The sequence below is a fragment of the Nesoenas mayeri genome (assembly GCF_963082525.1).
Source record: "Nesoenas mayeri genome assembly, chromosome: 20".
Classification (NCBI taxonomy): Eukaryota; Metazoa; Chordata; class Aves; order Columbiformes; family Columbidae; genus Nesoenas; species Nesoenas mayeri.
The window spans coordinates 10,936,033-10,951,133 of record NC_137569.1 but is presented as its reverse complement, the minus strand read 5'-3'; the positions used below and the strand labels follow the sequence as shown (position 1 = coordinate 10,951,133).

Sequence of the window (15,101 nt, the reverse complement as noted above, 5' to 3'; positions counted from 1 at the left end):
CCATTTTTAAATTGTCTCTCCAGAAGGTTTTTAACGCTGGGTTGGAATAGACTGAGATAAGGCATTTCAGTTTCTTAGACAGCTTCCAATGATCCATTTTGTGTGACTTGATGAAATCCCTGCTGAAAGGCTGGCCTGGGTTCCTGTGCTCCTGTTGGTCTCAATGGCCCAGGTGTGGTGTGGTCTCCACTGCATTAGTTGCATCTCTCTTCCTGTTCAATTAACATGAAACAACCTCAGAATATCTCTTCCATGTGGAAGGCTGTGACTCCAAGCTCTCAAACTGTGATGTGCCCAAGAGGAGAAACCGTCGGACCAAGATGGAATGAAACATTTCTACATTTAAAAATTAAATTTCCTCAGAAATTTTAGATAATAATAATAATAATAATAATAATAATAGCTGCTTTGACTCTTCATGGGATGAAAAAAATATTTAAAATTGTATTTTTCTTGCAATGTGAATTGGAAGTCTGAATAGCTCCCCGCAACATTAAAGTCCTGACATATGGGATTTTAAACTTCTTGCTGCCCTCCTGTGGATCAAATGAATAATTCAGCAGTGAGGGGGAACAAAATGGGAAAAACTGCCCTAGTGGAAGATAAATTCCAGATAAACTAATAAGATCTATGAGTGATCTGTGGGACATGGATGCTGATTCTGCCGCTCAAGAAAACTGTTGAAATGAGACAAATCAGATTTAATCTTGGTTACAGTTTTCTGTATAATGCAGACAACTGAAGGATTGGCTGTGAAGGTACATTTAATAAAGTATATTAAAATCCTTAGAAGAAAGAAGTGCAAAATATTTTTACGGAGCACATTGATGCCAGACTAAGTGTGTGATCAAACAACAAGTTCCAGGATGGCAGAAAAGATGGTTCTTAATCTAAACAGCCCTAAAACTGCTGCCTCACATGGCTGGGCTACCATGGAGGATACTGAAGAATCTTCAGTTCTCCTTTTCTGTCACCATAGTGGAAGATGAATGGGTCAATTAGAAAACTGTCCTGGATCCTAGATCCAGGAGGTTCCTGCATTCAGAGCTCCTGTTCAATTGCTTTGCCATAAGAAAATGAAAAGAAATTACACAAGAAGTTGCACCTGAAATGAACAACTTTAAAAAAACTGCCTTCAGTGTTAACTGCTAAAGCCCCCTCTTCTAAGACAACCTCATTTCTACATCTGTTCTTCCCAGTCCAAAACTTGAGAGACAGCATCACTTTCACATGCTGGCATGATCTTAAAGGTCTTTTCCAACCGAAATTATTCTATGATTCTATGATCTGCCACAATATCTCACATCATAATTCAAAACAGCACCTGTGAAACAGAGTAAAGTGCTTAATTAAAATTTTTGTCCAAAATTGTACAATGATTTTTAAAACATAGTGTGGATTTTAGAACGCAAATCCTGAGTACAAACCTACAGGTCTTGTGTTCTCAATCTCTTTGATGCTGCTCAGAGTCTCATACAGACCTCTTACCATTTGATTGGGTTGTGCTAAAACACAAATGGAACCACATCTATTTTCTGGGGCTGCAAACCTTAGAATTATAGAATAATTTAGGTTTGAAAAGACCTTTAAGACCATCAAGTCCAACCATAAAACCTAACACTGCCAAGTCCACCACTAAACCATGTCCCCAAGTGCCAAATCTTCTAAACCCCTCCAGGGGTGGTGACTTGACCACTTCCCTGGGCAGCCTGTTCCAATGCCCAACAACAAAAGAAATGTTTTGGCATGGAAGGTAGCAGATCTGGGGAGATCAAATGAGGGTCTGGGAGCCCCTTTTCCAGCCCACATGACGCAGGGGACCCATGTGTCTGGTTATCCCCACTCTTTGAATCAGGCATCTGGGACCTGCCTAGTAACACCACTGTCCCCTGGAGACCACCTGGAGTTCCACCTAGGAACCTTGCTGTTCCCTGGGCACCCAGGCACCTGGGCTCCACCTCGGAATCCCACTGTTCCTTAGGGACTCGGGCACCCGGGTGTTGTGCTTTGGGGCCATGGGGTGGTGGTGTGCACCCATGATGCTGCTGTTGGTCCTCTGGCTCCCTCGAAACCCAGGCATATGGGCAGGGGGACTTGGCTTGTGGTGGTGGGTGGCCTTGGTGTCCTGGTTCCCTGGCGTGCACCCCTGCCTGTTCTGCTTTTTGGCTCCCCCCGATCAGAGACAGTTGTGCCGTTACATGACTGAGACCAGTGCCAAGGAGACCCAGCATCAACTCTGCCTTGAAGCCCTTGTTGAGGCTGCTAGACCACTTGCCTCTGTCATTGTGGGTGCGTCATGGGACCCCAGGGACGCCCAACCCAACAGGGACTCCAACCAAGGACCCCCATCCTGACTGCCACTTCCATCCCACCAGAGAGCCCCATTCCAAGGTGGACCCCCACCCTGAACAGGACCCCAGAGCCCTCTCTGTTCCCCACTTCAACCAAGGCACTCACTTTGACACTGGCCAAGATCCCAGGCAGGTGCTTTCCTAAACAGAGACCCATCACAGACAAGCACCTTAAGGACTCCCAACCATGACAAGGTCTCCCCAGTCCTGACCTGGACCCCAGGGACCTCTGGGAACCCCAGCCCTGAGAATCACCCAAGCCTGAACAGGAACATAGTGGGGACTCCCTGGGACTCCGTACCCCTAGGATCCCGGGCTAGGACCTTAGGAATCCCCAGGGGTAGCTGACTTTCCCAGTATCCCTAATCCCTGATCAGGACTCCAGGAACCCCCCAGCCCTTAGTGGACCCTCCTGTTCCTGAACCTCCAACCCCAACTCCGCACTGGTCCCAGTGCCCCTATACTGGTCTCAGGGGAGAAGCAGCATATGGCACTTCAGAAGATCATCATGGACGCTGTGGATTTTGTGAAGGAGCAGAAGGGCAAGAGTGAGCAGGGAACATGGGATGTGTGAGGAGATAGGGCCAGGACATGGGGCATAGGGGATGGGATGTGGAGGCCTTGAATGGGGGGTGTGGTGAAATACAGGATATATGGAGGTCTGGGGGCTATAAGGGGATATTTGGGGAATCATGAGGGTAGAGGGGTTTCAAGGTATACAGCTTCTGGGTTTTTTTGAGGGGATATATGGGACTCCAGAATGGATATTTGGGGTCCAGTTGTACAGGCAATCTGTGGGATTCAGGGAGGGTTTATGGGGATCGGGGGCAGGGTACATCGTCTCACCCAGACATCTGGGACACTCCAGAGTCCTTTCGGGTGTCTCTGAAGGAAGCCATTAAGAAAATCCTGGTGAAGCTGAGACAGATGGAGAGAGGTATGGGGTCAATGGGCACACCCACCAAGGACTCCCACCCTGAGGAACCCCTGGGACTCAAGGGACTGTCACAGAGACCCCCACCCTGGACATCTACATCCCAGGGACCCCCATCCTGGGCACCTCCCTATCCTGGAGAGACCCTCAGACACCCCATCTGGGCTGGACAAGGGCTGAGCCCTGACAGCTCATCACAATGAACCCCAGTCTAATGCTGCTTCCTCCCCATCAGCTCCAGCCTGCATCCCCCCCTGTGGTGAGTGCTGATCCCTCTGTTTTTCCACCCCCCGATCCCTAATACATCTCACATACCCCTGAGACCACCAAGTTTCTCCCTCCTAGGAAACCAGAAAGCTGCCCGCGTCTTCCGATGTTCTACCTGCCACATCATGCACTGCTGGTTTCCCCTGGACTGCCCAGGTATGGGGTCACAGTAGACCCAGGCACCCAGTCTGGGCTGAGCCCCGCCATAGAGCTGGGTGCCTCCAGGGCTATGGGAGCAACCCTCATTCCTCACACATGGACATGCCTGGTGGGCCCACCATGAGCACACAGGAGCGTGCCGAGATAAATGCCCACCCCTCTCCACCATGAGCCCGTGCAGGGTGAACTCACCTGTGTGTCAATGCTCCCAGTGCAGGTGGTGACGGCCCGCGCGGATGAAGTTGTCACACTGCACTGTGATGTGCCCTTTGCTATCCCCCCGAACTGGTCCATTACCTGGATGTTTGCCAAGGATGTGAGTTGCACGTACATGCACAAGGGCATATTAGACATTAATAAGAACAGTGGGCATGGGAAGCAAGGCCTGCATGCACATAGTTGTGCGCTTGGCATAAGGACTATCAATAGATACAGGTATTACTTATACAGTAGATATGTGTGTTATAAGTAGCACATGTATCAGCATGCACAGGATGCAAACAAGTGCTCATCCATGTGAAGTGTGCATGCAAAGGGGGAGGTGGGTCACTCGTGTTTGCAGATTTGTGTACGTTTGTGGATGCAGGTGTGTGTAGGAAGTGACTTTTGTGTCTCTTCTGCTTGTGCATCCCTGTGTGCACACACAGGGCATAAAGAGCACATGTGGGACATGAGGTGCATGCACATGCACAAGCAAAGAGTACAAGCAGCATGAAGGGGACGTGATGAGCATGTGCAGGACACGGGTGCCTTTGCATGCACGTGTATGCTATTTTGTGTACCTGGTACACCAGTCTGTGCTGATGTGTTCCCCCCAGATGCTCACACAGGATCTGACACTGTTTGAGGAGCTGCAGACGAGTGAAGAGGGACCTCTGAATCTGACCCTCTGGGGCCCCGTTCGGGGAACCTTCGCCTGTCTCCTGGCAGACCTTTTTGAACCCTTCATCCGCAAGTACTTCTACCTCAATGGTGCGCTGACACAACTGAGTGCCCCGGGGGCAGTGAGCAGTGTGGGATGGAGTGGGGCCCCAGACACCTGAGTCCACAGGAGTGGGATGCATGGGGGTGTGAACAGAGTGCCAGGACACCTGGGTCCATGGTGGACGGGTGGAGTGGAGCACGTGTTCCCTGCTCTGGGGCCGGTGGGGCATGTGGAATGGAGCAAGGACTCCAGACATCTGGCTCCCTGGGGGCAGTGAGACCTGTGGCTGGAGCAGGTGCTGCAGGGACACCTGGTCCCTGGTGGGCAGTGCCCCATGACCTGAGGTGCCTGGGTCCCCACAGTATCAGGGCAAAACGTGGAGGCAGAACGGGGACTCCAGGCTCGGCTCAGAGTTGTGCTACGCTGGCCCCATGACATGGCCCCCATGCACCCCATGGCGTGGCTGGGGCTGGGGCTGGCACTTGGCTCCATGACACTTGTGATGCTACTGGGGTGAGTCCTCATGACCTAGTAAACCTTACCCTCAAAATCCCCATGCTCTGGGGTTCCCTGCAGACCAGCATGGTGCTTGTAACCCACCCTCCCGAGACCCCTCAGTTCCTTGGGATTCCCTACAAATGTGAGGGCACCTGGGTGTCCAAGGCGGGGTGTAGACTGCCAGGACTCACAGGACCCCCTGTTTCCCCCTGGGACTCCCATTGTCCTCTGGCCCATTCCATGACCCCCCCCCTTGCACCCAGGACCTCTCCAGGCTGCCTTGCCTCCCCCAGATTCCCTAATTACCCCTGAGACCCTGCCACTTTCCTCCATTTTCCCCAGAACTCCCACTGTCCCTTTGGGGGCCCCAGTTATAGTCATTTGACCCAGTTTCCCCCAGGCTACCATACTTGCACCCTTAGACCCATCTGTTGTTCCCAGAAGCCCCCAGTTGCCCCTTGGGCTCCACAGATGCCCCATGATCCCCAGCCCCCCAGATGGGGATAGAGGGGGTCCTTCCCCCTCCTCCTGTTTCTCCATTCTTCCTTCTGCCTCCCAGAGCCATATGGCAGTGTTGGAGCTTCTCCAGATCTCGCTGACCCCCCGACATCCCACAGACCTGGACAACAGGCTCCTCCAGGGGATTCCAGATGCCTGGACTCACCTTGGGGGAACTTGACATTTGGATCCATCCCTGAGGACCAACAGTTTTTTTGCAATTGCTTTTCTTGCATTGGGGGTGGCATGTGCAAATGAGAACAGTAAAAAGAGAACCGCTGAGCTCTAAAAATCTGGATTATGATGGAAGATCGAAGGATGTTGGGTTTGCATACAGAAAAACTGGGTACTGGGCAGTGCATAAGTAGTCCAAAATATAGTCCTGACTCTCCTGACCCTGCATTTAAATACCTAGCACTAAAGGAAAGTCACAGAATCACAGAGTGGACTGGGTTGGAAAAGCTCTCAGAGATCATCGAGTCCAACCCTTGGTCCAAATCCAGTCCATTGACTAGATCATGGCACTAAGTGCCATGTCCAGTCTCAGTTTACAAACCTCCAGGGCTGGTGAGTCCAGCACCTCCCTGGGCAGCCATTCCAATGCCTGACCACTCTCTCTGCACAGAATTGCTTTCTAATCTCCAGCCTCAATTTCCCCTGGCAGAGTTGAAGCCCATGGCCCCTTGTCCTATTGCTGATGCCTGGGAGAAGAGCCCAATCCCCCCCTGGCTAGAACTGCCCTTCAGGTAGTTCTAGAGAGTGCTGAGCTCACCTCTAAGCCTCCTCTTCTCCAGACTAAACAAGCCCAGCTCCCTCAGCCTCTCCCCATAGGGCTTGTGCTCAAGTCCCTTCCCCAGTCTTGTTGCTCTTCTCCGGACCCTCCAGCACTTCAATCTCTTTCCTGAGCTGAGGGGCCCAGAACTGACCACAATACTCCAGGTGTGGCCTCCCCAATGCAGAGTCAGCCCTGTAGGAAAACTTTCTCTTGATGCTGATGTATTAAAGACATTCACATATAATAATACCTTTATATGCCATGGCCACCACAAATGCCAAGTTACTTTCTCCTCTGACTGTTCACCTAGAAGCATTTCATCACACATTTACTTTTATACCACTGTATAACTTAGCTGACTTCAATTTGGTAATTTGGATAAATGGCTGCTACAGATCTTTTAGACATGATGTTTGTAACGAAATGGCCAAACAGCAGAGGAAGAATGTTACACAACTCCTTGAAGAAGAGATAAAAATAAAACCAAACCAAACGCTTAAGAATGTGACCAAGATATCTCCAGTTCTCTATGTTGCCTTTAAATATACCTAGACTTATGTTAGAAAAAACAAGTACCAGAAAAACATTAAAAACCAGGCTGCAAACACAGTGCACACAGCGTGTTCCCGTAGCCCGTCAGTGCATTGTCCCAAGCAACTGGTAAAATGCTTCCATCACCTGGGCTGACATTCCAGCTGTATTCAGTGCTGTCAATGCTGGTTATGGCTGAGGAACCTGAGCTGCAATGTCTGGGCTGAAGCCCCAGCCTGCGCGCCCCCCAACACACAGCCCGGGCCTGACCGGAGCAAGGACCTTCTCGCCTTGCAGGCATCTGGTGACGCAACAGCCATGATGTCCCCATCCCGGAGGCTGCAGCTCACGTTCCTCATCCAGGTAGTAACATCTATTAGGAACACAATGTGGTTTTGTGATACCCCTGCCTATTTCTTCTGCTGCTAACAAGTGGACTTTGCGGGGTGAAGGAGTGGAAATCACATTCATTTCAGTCGCAGGTTGCCCTCGTGTGGATGGCTGTGTGAATCAAAGGGAAGGGGATGAAGCTCTTCCCATCCTGAATACTGATGACAGGAGCATACGCAAATGGTGAAGGCAGGTGACAACATTGGCTCTCCTTTCCTCTCAGACGTCTTTGGCTCTTTTCTTGTCTTGGGCACAGGGCACAGCAAGCACTGAAGGGGCCCAGCACGGCATGGAGCAGCTGAGGGCAGAAAGGGAGTTGGTTTGCTGCAGTCCCACTGTGGAGGGCTTGCTACCCGGTCATTCGCTACACGGAGAGCAGGAACCCTGTCCTCCAGGACCCTCACTCCTTATTGAATCTCTGGAGCCGTTTGGCAGGGGGGTCAGCTGTACAGCAGCAGCTCCCACAGCCTTGCTGGAGTTCCAGCACAGAAGTCGTCAGCTGCCAAGCACAAAATCCAGTTCATGAAACTATCCAAAGGGACTGACCCACGGGAAGGAGCACTTATGGCCCACTGCAGGTTGGGGCTGACCAAGGGTCTCCATGATGAAACAGCCAGAGTGGACTCTCCCTAGAGACTGAGGCAGCTCTTGGGCCTTCTGTTATTTTGGAGAGGAGGCTGGCAGTGCATCAGAAAGTGTACCAGCGTCCTCAAGGTGCTGTGCCTGCTCTGCACCACTTACCCTGCAACCCCAAGCAGAGAAACCCATGGAAGTGGGGGCCACCAGCCCACACTCCTCATCCCAAAAGCAAAACAGTAGATAGAGACAGGGGACATATTTTTATTATTTATGTTTACATTGTATTTTTCTTACATATTTCCTGCAAATGAGCAAGAAATCAAACAAAAGTAGCAGAAGGCTTGTGTGGATCAGCAAGGAGTTCCCAAGTAAACTTAGACACATAAAGAAAGTGTTCAAGAGATGGATGCAGGGCATGATGGCTCCTAGAATAAAGCGATGCTGTCCAGTCATTTGGGGGTGGAGTTAGGAAAGTGAAGGCTGACTTGCAGTTGAATCTGGCAAGGGATGTGAAGGGCAGCAAGAAAGATTTCTACAAGTATATAAACAAAAGGAATAGTAGCAAAAATGTGGGTCTGCTACTGAACCCACATTAAAGGGCCCTGGTGACACAGGGCATGGAAAAGGCCAAGGTACTCAATGACTTCTTCACTTCTGTCTTTACTGGGAAGACCAACCCCCAGTAATCCCAGGCCCAAGAGATCGGGGGAAAGTCTGAAGCAAGAAAGATGTATTCTCGGTGGAAGAAGACCGAGTTAGGGAATACTTAAGCAAACTGGACACGCAGAAGTCCACGGGTCCTGATGAGGTGCACCCGCAAGTGCTGAGGGAGCTGGCCGGTGTCATTGCCAGGCCACGCTCCATAATCTTTGATCAGTCTGGACAATTGGGACAAGTGTCTGAAGACTGGAGGAAAGTAAATGTCATTTCTATCTTCCAGAGCAAGAAGGAGGACGCAGGGAATTGCAGGCTGGTCAGCCTCACCTTGGTCCCTGGAACAGTGATGAAGCAGCTAGTCCTGGTGACCATTTAAAGACACATGAAAGACAAGAAGGTGATCTGGAATAGTCAGTGCGGATTTGCAAGGGGAAAATCATATTTAAGTAACTTGACAGCCTTCTACAATGAGGGACTATCACGATGGATGAGGGGAGAGCAATAGACATGGTTTACCTTGATTTTAAAAAGCTTTTGACACTGTCTTCCAAAACATCCTAACAGACAAACTGGCAAAATATGGGTTAGATAAGTGAAAAGTGAGGTGGAATGAAAAACAGATGAATAGACAGGCCCAGAGAGTGCTGATCAGTGGCACAAAGTGTAGCTGGACATCAGTCACCAGTGTTGCTCCCCAGGAGCCAATCCTGAGGCCATCCAGCTGCAAGGTATGGCCTCGAAAAAGGACACGGAGATCTTGGCTAGCAAGAAACTGTCTGGGCAAATTCAGAGGCCACAAACATATGGGAGGCCCTTGACTGAACTAGAGGATTGTTTTGGAGGGTGTGCCCATCCAGGACAATGGGGACAGGGAGTACTGCAATGTGAGACCTTAATAAGTGTGGTCTGACCACACTTTGCTGCCATTGAGGTGAGAGATTTTCTGGCAATGGGAGGAGGCAAGAAATTGTCCATCAGCCAGCAATGTATGGTCATGGTAAAGAATGTCACCAGGATCCTGGGCTGCATTAAGGGGAGTGTTGCAAGCAGGTCAAGGCAGGTGATCCTTTCCATTTGTTCAGCACTGATGAGGCCATTCCTGGCATCCAGTTCTGGGTTCCCCAACAAGAGAGAGACACGGACATGCTAGACAGAGTCCATCAAAGAACTGTGAAGACGATTAAGGGACTGGAGCATTTCTCCTTTGAGGACAGGCTGAGAGAGCTGGCACTGTAGAGCCTGGAGAAAAGAAGGCTTAGAGGGGAATCTTATCAACGTGCATCAATACCTGAATGGATGGAATGAAGACGTGGGAGCCAAGCTCTTTCCAGTGGTGCCCATTGCCAGGACAAGATGCAATGAGCACAAATTCACATACAACCAATTCCATCTAAACACAAGAAAACACTTTTTCACTGTGGGGGTGGCAAAACACTGGCACAGGTTGCCCAGGGAAAGAGTCTCCATTCTTGGGGACATTCAAATCCCAACTGGACACTTGTCTGGTGGCCTGCTTTAGCTGACCTTTCATGAGGAGGGGATTGGACCAGGTGATCTCTAGAGGTCCTTTCACATCTTGCCATCACGTCCAAATGAGATGGCAAGAGGGGCCATCGCATTGCTATTTGCCTCAGCAAACCTCTTCCCAGTTCCAGAAAATCTCTCACCTCAATGGCAGCAAAGTGTGGTCAGACCACACTTATTAAGGTCTCGCGTTGCAGTACTCCCTGTCCTCATCGTCCTGGATGGGCACACCCTCCAAAACAATCCTCTAGTTCAGTCAAGGGTCTCCCATAGGTTTGTGGCCTCTGAATTTGCCCAGAGGACCCCGACCCTTGCCCAACCTACCCCAAACACTGTCACTGCTACAGGTGGAACAACACACAATGGGGCCATAACCCAAGAGACCTTAGAGTACCATGGCACTTGGGCACCCAATGACTCTGTCCTTTAGCCTTTGTTATGGAAGCACAAACCTGTCTTTAAGTGGTACTTGGGATCCTTCTCTATCTCTGCAGACATGCTGGGTCTGTGGCTCCAAGCAAGCAATGGGCTGTCACTGTCTCCAGACTGGCTTCTTACCCTGACTTTCTACTGAGCGTCCTGCACAAAGAGGTCCCTGCTACCCAGGACCCAGCCAGGGCCTCTGAGGTGACAGGATTTGCAAGGGGGAACAGAGTGCATAAGAAGGCAGCGGAGGGCTTGTGGAGCACCTAAGGGCATATGGAGGGTTGTGGCATGAAAAGGAATGCAAATGTAGGACAGTGGGATGCACTGCAAAGAAAATAGGGGGCAGGACCAGGTGGGAAATGGAGGACTCTGAGGTGTACATGAGGGAAACCGGAGGCCTCCAAAAGTGCACCTTCTTTTGGATCCACTAGAAGGTAAATTGAGTGATTCTTAGGGGACGAGAGGACCAATGGAAGCCGCTGCATTGCACAAGAGAGCTAAGAGAAGACCCTGGAGAGCACATCAAAACCATTCATTCAATTCTGTGTGCATTCAGATCCCCTCCATTTCTCCCACATGCCATTGTGGTCCCTTCCATTCTTCTCTAGGTGTGCTCAGGCTCCCTCTGTTCCCCTCTGTGCAGCCTTGATTACCTCCCATTCCCTTTGGGTGTTAGTAGATCCTCTCTGCTCCCCTACCTGTGCCTTGGAACCTCACAGTTCCCATCCATGCATGCTCAGATCTTCTCCACTCCCCTTTGTGCACCCCCAGTCCCTGCCACCCTTTCTGAGTGCCTTACATCCAAGCCATGGCCCCTCCACATGCTTTCAAATTCCCTCTGTTCCCTTCTGGCTGCTTCTAGATCCCCTCAGACTCATTCTGTTAACTTCCAAGCACACTCAGATGCTCTCCATTCATATCCAGCTGCTTTCACATCCTCTCCATTCCCCTCATTGTGCTTTCTTGGAACACTTCTGTTGTCTTCCTTGCACGGATTCTCGCCATTCCCCCTGTTGTATGCTCAGGTGTCCTTCATTCCCCTCTCTATGCATTCAGATCTCCTTTGTTCCTCTTCTCTCTTCCTCTCCTTACATATTCAGATCTCTATTACTTTCAGTGCCTACTTAGTGCTGACTTCTCTCCTCTGTGCACACTCACATCCTCCTATTCCACAAGTGCCCTCAGATTCCCCCAGTTGCCCTCCTTCAACACTCAGGTCCCACCTGTCCCTTCTATGGGTGCTCAGTTCCAACGGGTTCTGCTCTCAGATCCCTTCCAGTCCCTCTGTGCACCCTCAATGCCCTTCGTTTTCCCTCCATACACACTCAGATCTCCATTCCCTCTCTGTGCACACGGGGTCTGGTATTATGCTTTCCCCGCTGTGCACGCTCAGACCCCTCCATCCCCTCTGTATGTTCTCAGATTGCTATTGCTGCCCTCCATCCAACCAGTTTCGCTCCGCTCCTTGTTCTTCTCTGTAGCCGTCCATCCTGCATGACCAGTCTCACAAACCCAGTGCCCCAGAGACCACAGCTCTCTCAACTGGCCTACAGATACCTTTTAGCCAGTGTCTTTCAGCAGGTCCATTCACCTGTGTAGGACTGTAGCCTGCTGGGGAATAGAGACCTCTCCTGCATCCCCAGATGGAGAACACCTCCACCACAACCCCCTGTCGGCTGTCATGCAGCCCAGAAAACAGCAGCTGCTCCAAATGGTGTCCTGCAGCAGCCATTCTCTCTGGGAGTGTCTGGGCTGCTCTGACTTCCACACTAAGACCTGGGCTGAGCTTATCAAAGCACCGATTGACCTGGCAGCACCCTGCTGAAATGTGGGAGGCGGGGACATCCCCCCTGTTTGCTTTCCATGCTGATTGGTGACTGGCATTTAAGTGTTTATTTGCTGAACTGCATTCTTCAAAGCTCCCAAATATGCTGTTCCCAGGGGAAATTCCATCCAAGGAGCTAAGCACTCACAGAAGAGATCATTCCAAGGACTCTTGCTGGTTATTTTCTTTGCAGCTCAGGAAGCTAAGCACCTGGTACCACAGGTACCTTCATCTCAGCTTGTGTTTTCTAAAGGTACGAAGGAAATCCAGCCTGATTTCCTGCTCCAGCAGAAAGGAAGCTGAGAGAGGGGGTAGGTCCCACTCACCCCACCCACTGCAGAGGGCACTACAAATGCCTCCATGCGACCTGCCCCTCCACAGCACTGTGATCCAGAGGCCACTCCTGTGTGGACGCCATGGGTGAGTACGGGGCTGGGAAGTGGGGTGCTCCTTGCTAGCAATGGCAAGTGCATGGGCAGGGCAGCCCAGCAATGGGGAGAGGCTCCATGCACTGGTCCTCATGCGCTGATGGGGAGCAGTGGCACCAGTGCCCTCTGAGGGCACGTTCCCCTGCCACCCCTTCAAACATCAGCAGCTTGGGCCCTGCCTTCTGGCCCACCCCAGCCTGTCCCCTGCCTCAGTGGCCAGGAATGAAACTTGGCTCAGTCAGTTGTTGGGTGCTTTGCTCCACCTAAAACTATCTCATGCATGGCAGCTGGTCAGGGGGAAAAGACAAGGTTAACTGCCCCTTGGACACTGAGGCCTTTTGTCAAGCTTTCTGTCTTGCACAGACCAGCCTGATGCAGCCCTACATGCTTGGTGCATCCCTGCATCTGACATGGTCATGTTTCACCGTGCCCTGCTGGACCCATGAGTGTATTTCCCATCTCTCTGGAGGGAGGGTCACATTTCATCTTTTCTCCATCTTTTCCCTTTCTAGCACCCCAGGGCCTTCTACTCCTTGCTTGTGTGCTGGTCTTGGCTGCCCCAGGCCACTCCCTGCATATGCAAACCCTAAACATCTTCAGGAAATCTCCCTCCAACACTTCGGCGAGTGCTCTGAAGAAAACCAGTATGTAGCATCCTGTGGGCATCACAGTGCTCTCACCAACTCCTTCCAGTTCCTTAGCCTAGGTCAGCCCTGGTGGTGAGCTGCCCCAGCCCGTGCTCTGGGCCAGGGGAGGCTTGGTAAAATGGTGCTTGGCAGAGGGTGTGCTGTGATGACTTCGATCTCAAAAACACCTCCATGGTGCACACGGGCAGGCAGGCTGAGACGCAGCATCTAGCCCAGGTTTGCTCAGCCAGGGAGAGGGGCTCTGCCCATCCGGTAGGACGACCTTACTGCAGTGGGAGGTCCTGCAGCAAGCGAGCTGAAGGTGTGGGGAGACCACATCTGCCAGCACAGGGGGAAATGTGTTGTGTGCTCATGTACGGCCAGCTCTGGGTGGGGGAGGCCATACACTGTCCCTAGCCCGGGCCCTGCTGCAGGACAGGGGATGGGAGATGTACCGCGGAGCTGTGTGTGTGTGTGTGCACAGTGTGCAGCATGGAAAGGGTGTGTGTTACAAGGGGTCATTTTTCTCCTGTTCCCTCAGTCACAGGTAAGGGTGAGGTCCTTTTCACCTTCCTCCCCGGTGTGACCCTGTTTTAGTGACATAACCCCTATTTTAGGAGGCCCAAATCAGCCCACTGGTGTCCACATCAGCATCCTGGCCTGACACCAGCATAGGCCAGTGGGTCTGAGGCCTTTCACTGGGGCTGCTTGCTGCTAGGTGATGTATGGAAGAGGAACAGAGGGCAGAGGCAAACCTATCTCACCACTGGCAAAGCACGTTGACCTCTCTGGGCTAGGACAGCTGATTATCCCCTGGGTACACTGGCCAGATGCCCCTCTATCCTACCACAGGGTGAAACATGTTCTTTGTCCTGGCACACAGGCTTCTGTTAAATTACCTTCTCTCCTGCCTCAGGTTTGCCTGCTGACTGCAGCGAGGTCTCTCCTGGCAGCCCCAGTGGCGTCTACTTCATCCAGCCCACCGGCCTGCACCCCATCATGGTGTACTGCGAAATGAGCGTGGCAGACGGGGGCTGGACGGTCATCCAGAGGAACCGTCACAACACGGACATCACCTGGGCCGAGTCCTGGACCACCTACAAGTACGGCTTTGGGAACGTGCACACCGACTACTGGCTGGGCACCGAGTACATCCATCAGATCTCCAGGCAGAAGGTCTACCGGGTCAGGTTTGTCATCTGGGATGCTGCGAACTATGCCAGGTTTGCAGACTACAACCCCTTCAGTGTGGAAGATGAGTCCCAGGGCTACCGGCTGAGGCTGGGAGTGTACTCAGGGACAGCGGAGGACGCCATGTCCTCAAACAATCCCAGGAAAGTGCACAACAACATGAAATTCTCCACAAAAGATCGGGATCAGGACACTTACAGAGGGAACTGTGCCTCCCGCTCTGGGGGCGGCTGGTGGTACTCGGCGTGTTATTCTGTGCGGCTGAATGTCAAGGAGGGCATAACGTGGGGCAGCCTGTGCAACGGGAACTGCAAAGGGTCTGCCATCCTCATCAAACCAGCTCTGCACCAGTAGTGCTCCTTCCCCTCCTGTCTGCGCTGGGCACATGGCCAGCCCGGTGCCCCACTGGGGCCTGCTTTTCTGGCTGCAGGGCTGGGGGTGAATGGGGGTGTTCCTGTATATCAAGAGCTGATTTATTTTCCTCTTCCCTTGAAAAACAGCAAAGCTCCCTGCTTTG

The 15,101-nt window shown here is 51.7% G+C and overlaps 1 protein-coding gene across 1 annotated transcript; it reads left to right on the top strand.

The window, feature by feature from the left end:
• Positions 1 to 2,838: 2,838 nt before the first annotated feature.
• On the top strand, positions 2,839 to 14,938 carry LOC308048029 (uncharacterized protein; the record flags this gene model as incomplete). Its single annotated transcript, XM_080356871.1, has 7 exons — positions 2,839 to 2,899; positions 3,202 to 3,288; positions 3,631 to 3,708; positions 3,924 to 4,027; positions 4,530 to 4,683; positions 13,280 to 13,411; positions 14,310 to 14,938. The coding sequence occupies 7 exons, from the start codon at positions 2,839 to 2,841 to the stop codon at positions 14,936 to 14,938; spliced, it is 1,245 nt and encodes a 414-aa protein (XP_080212997.1).
• Positions 14,939 to 15,101: the final 163 nt, after the last annotated feature.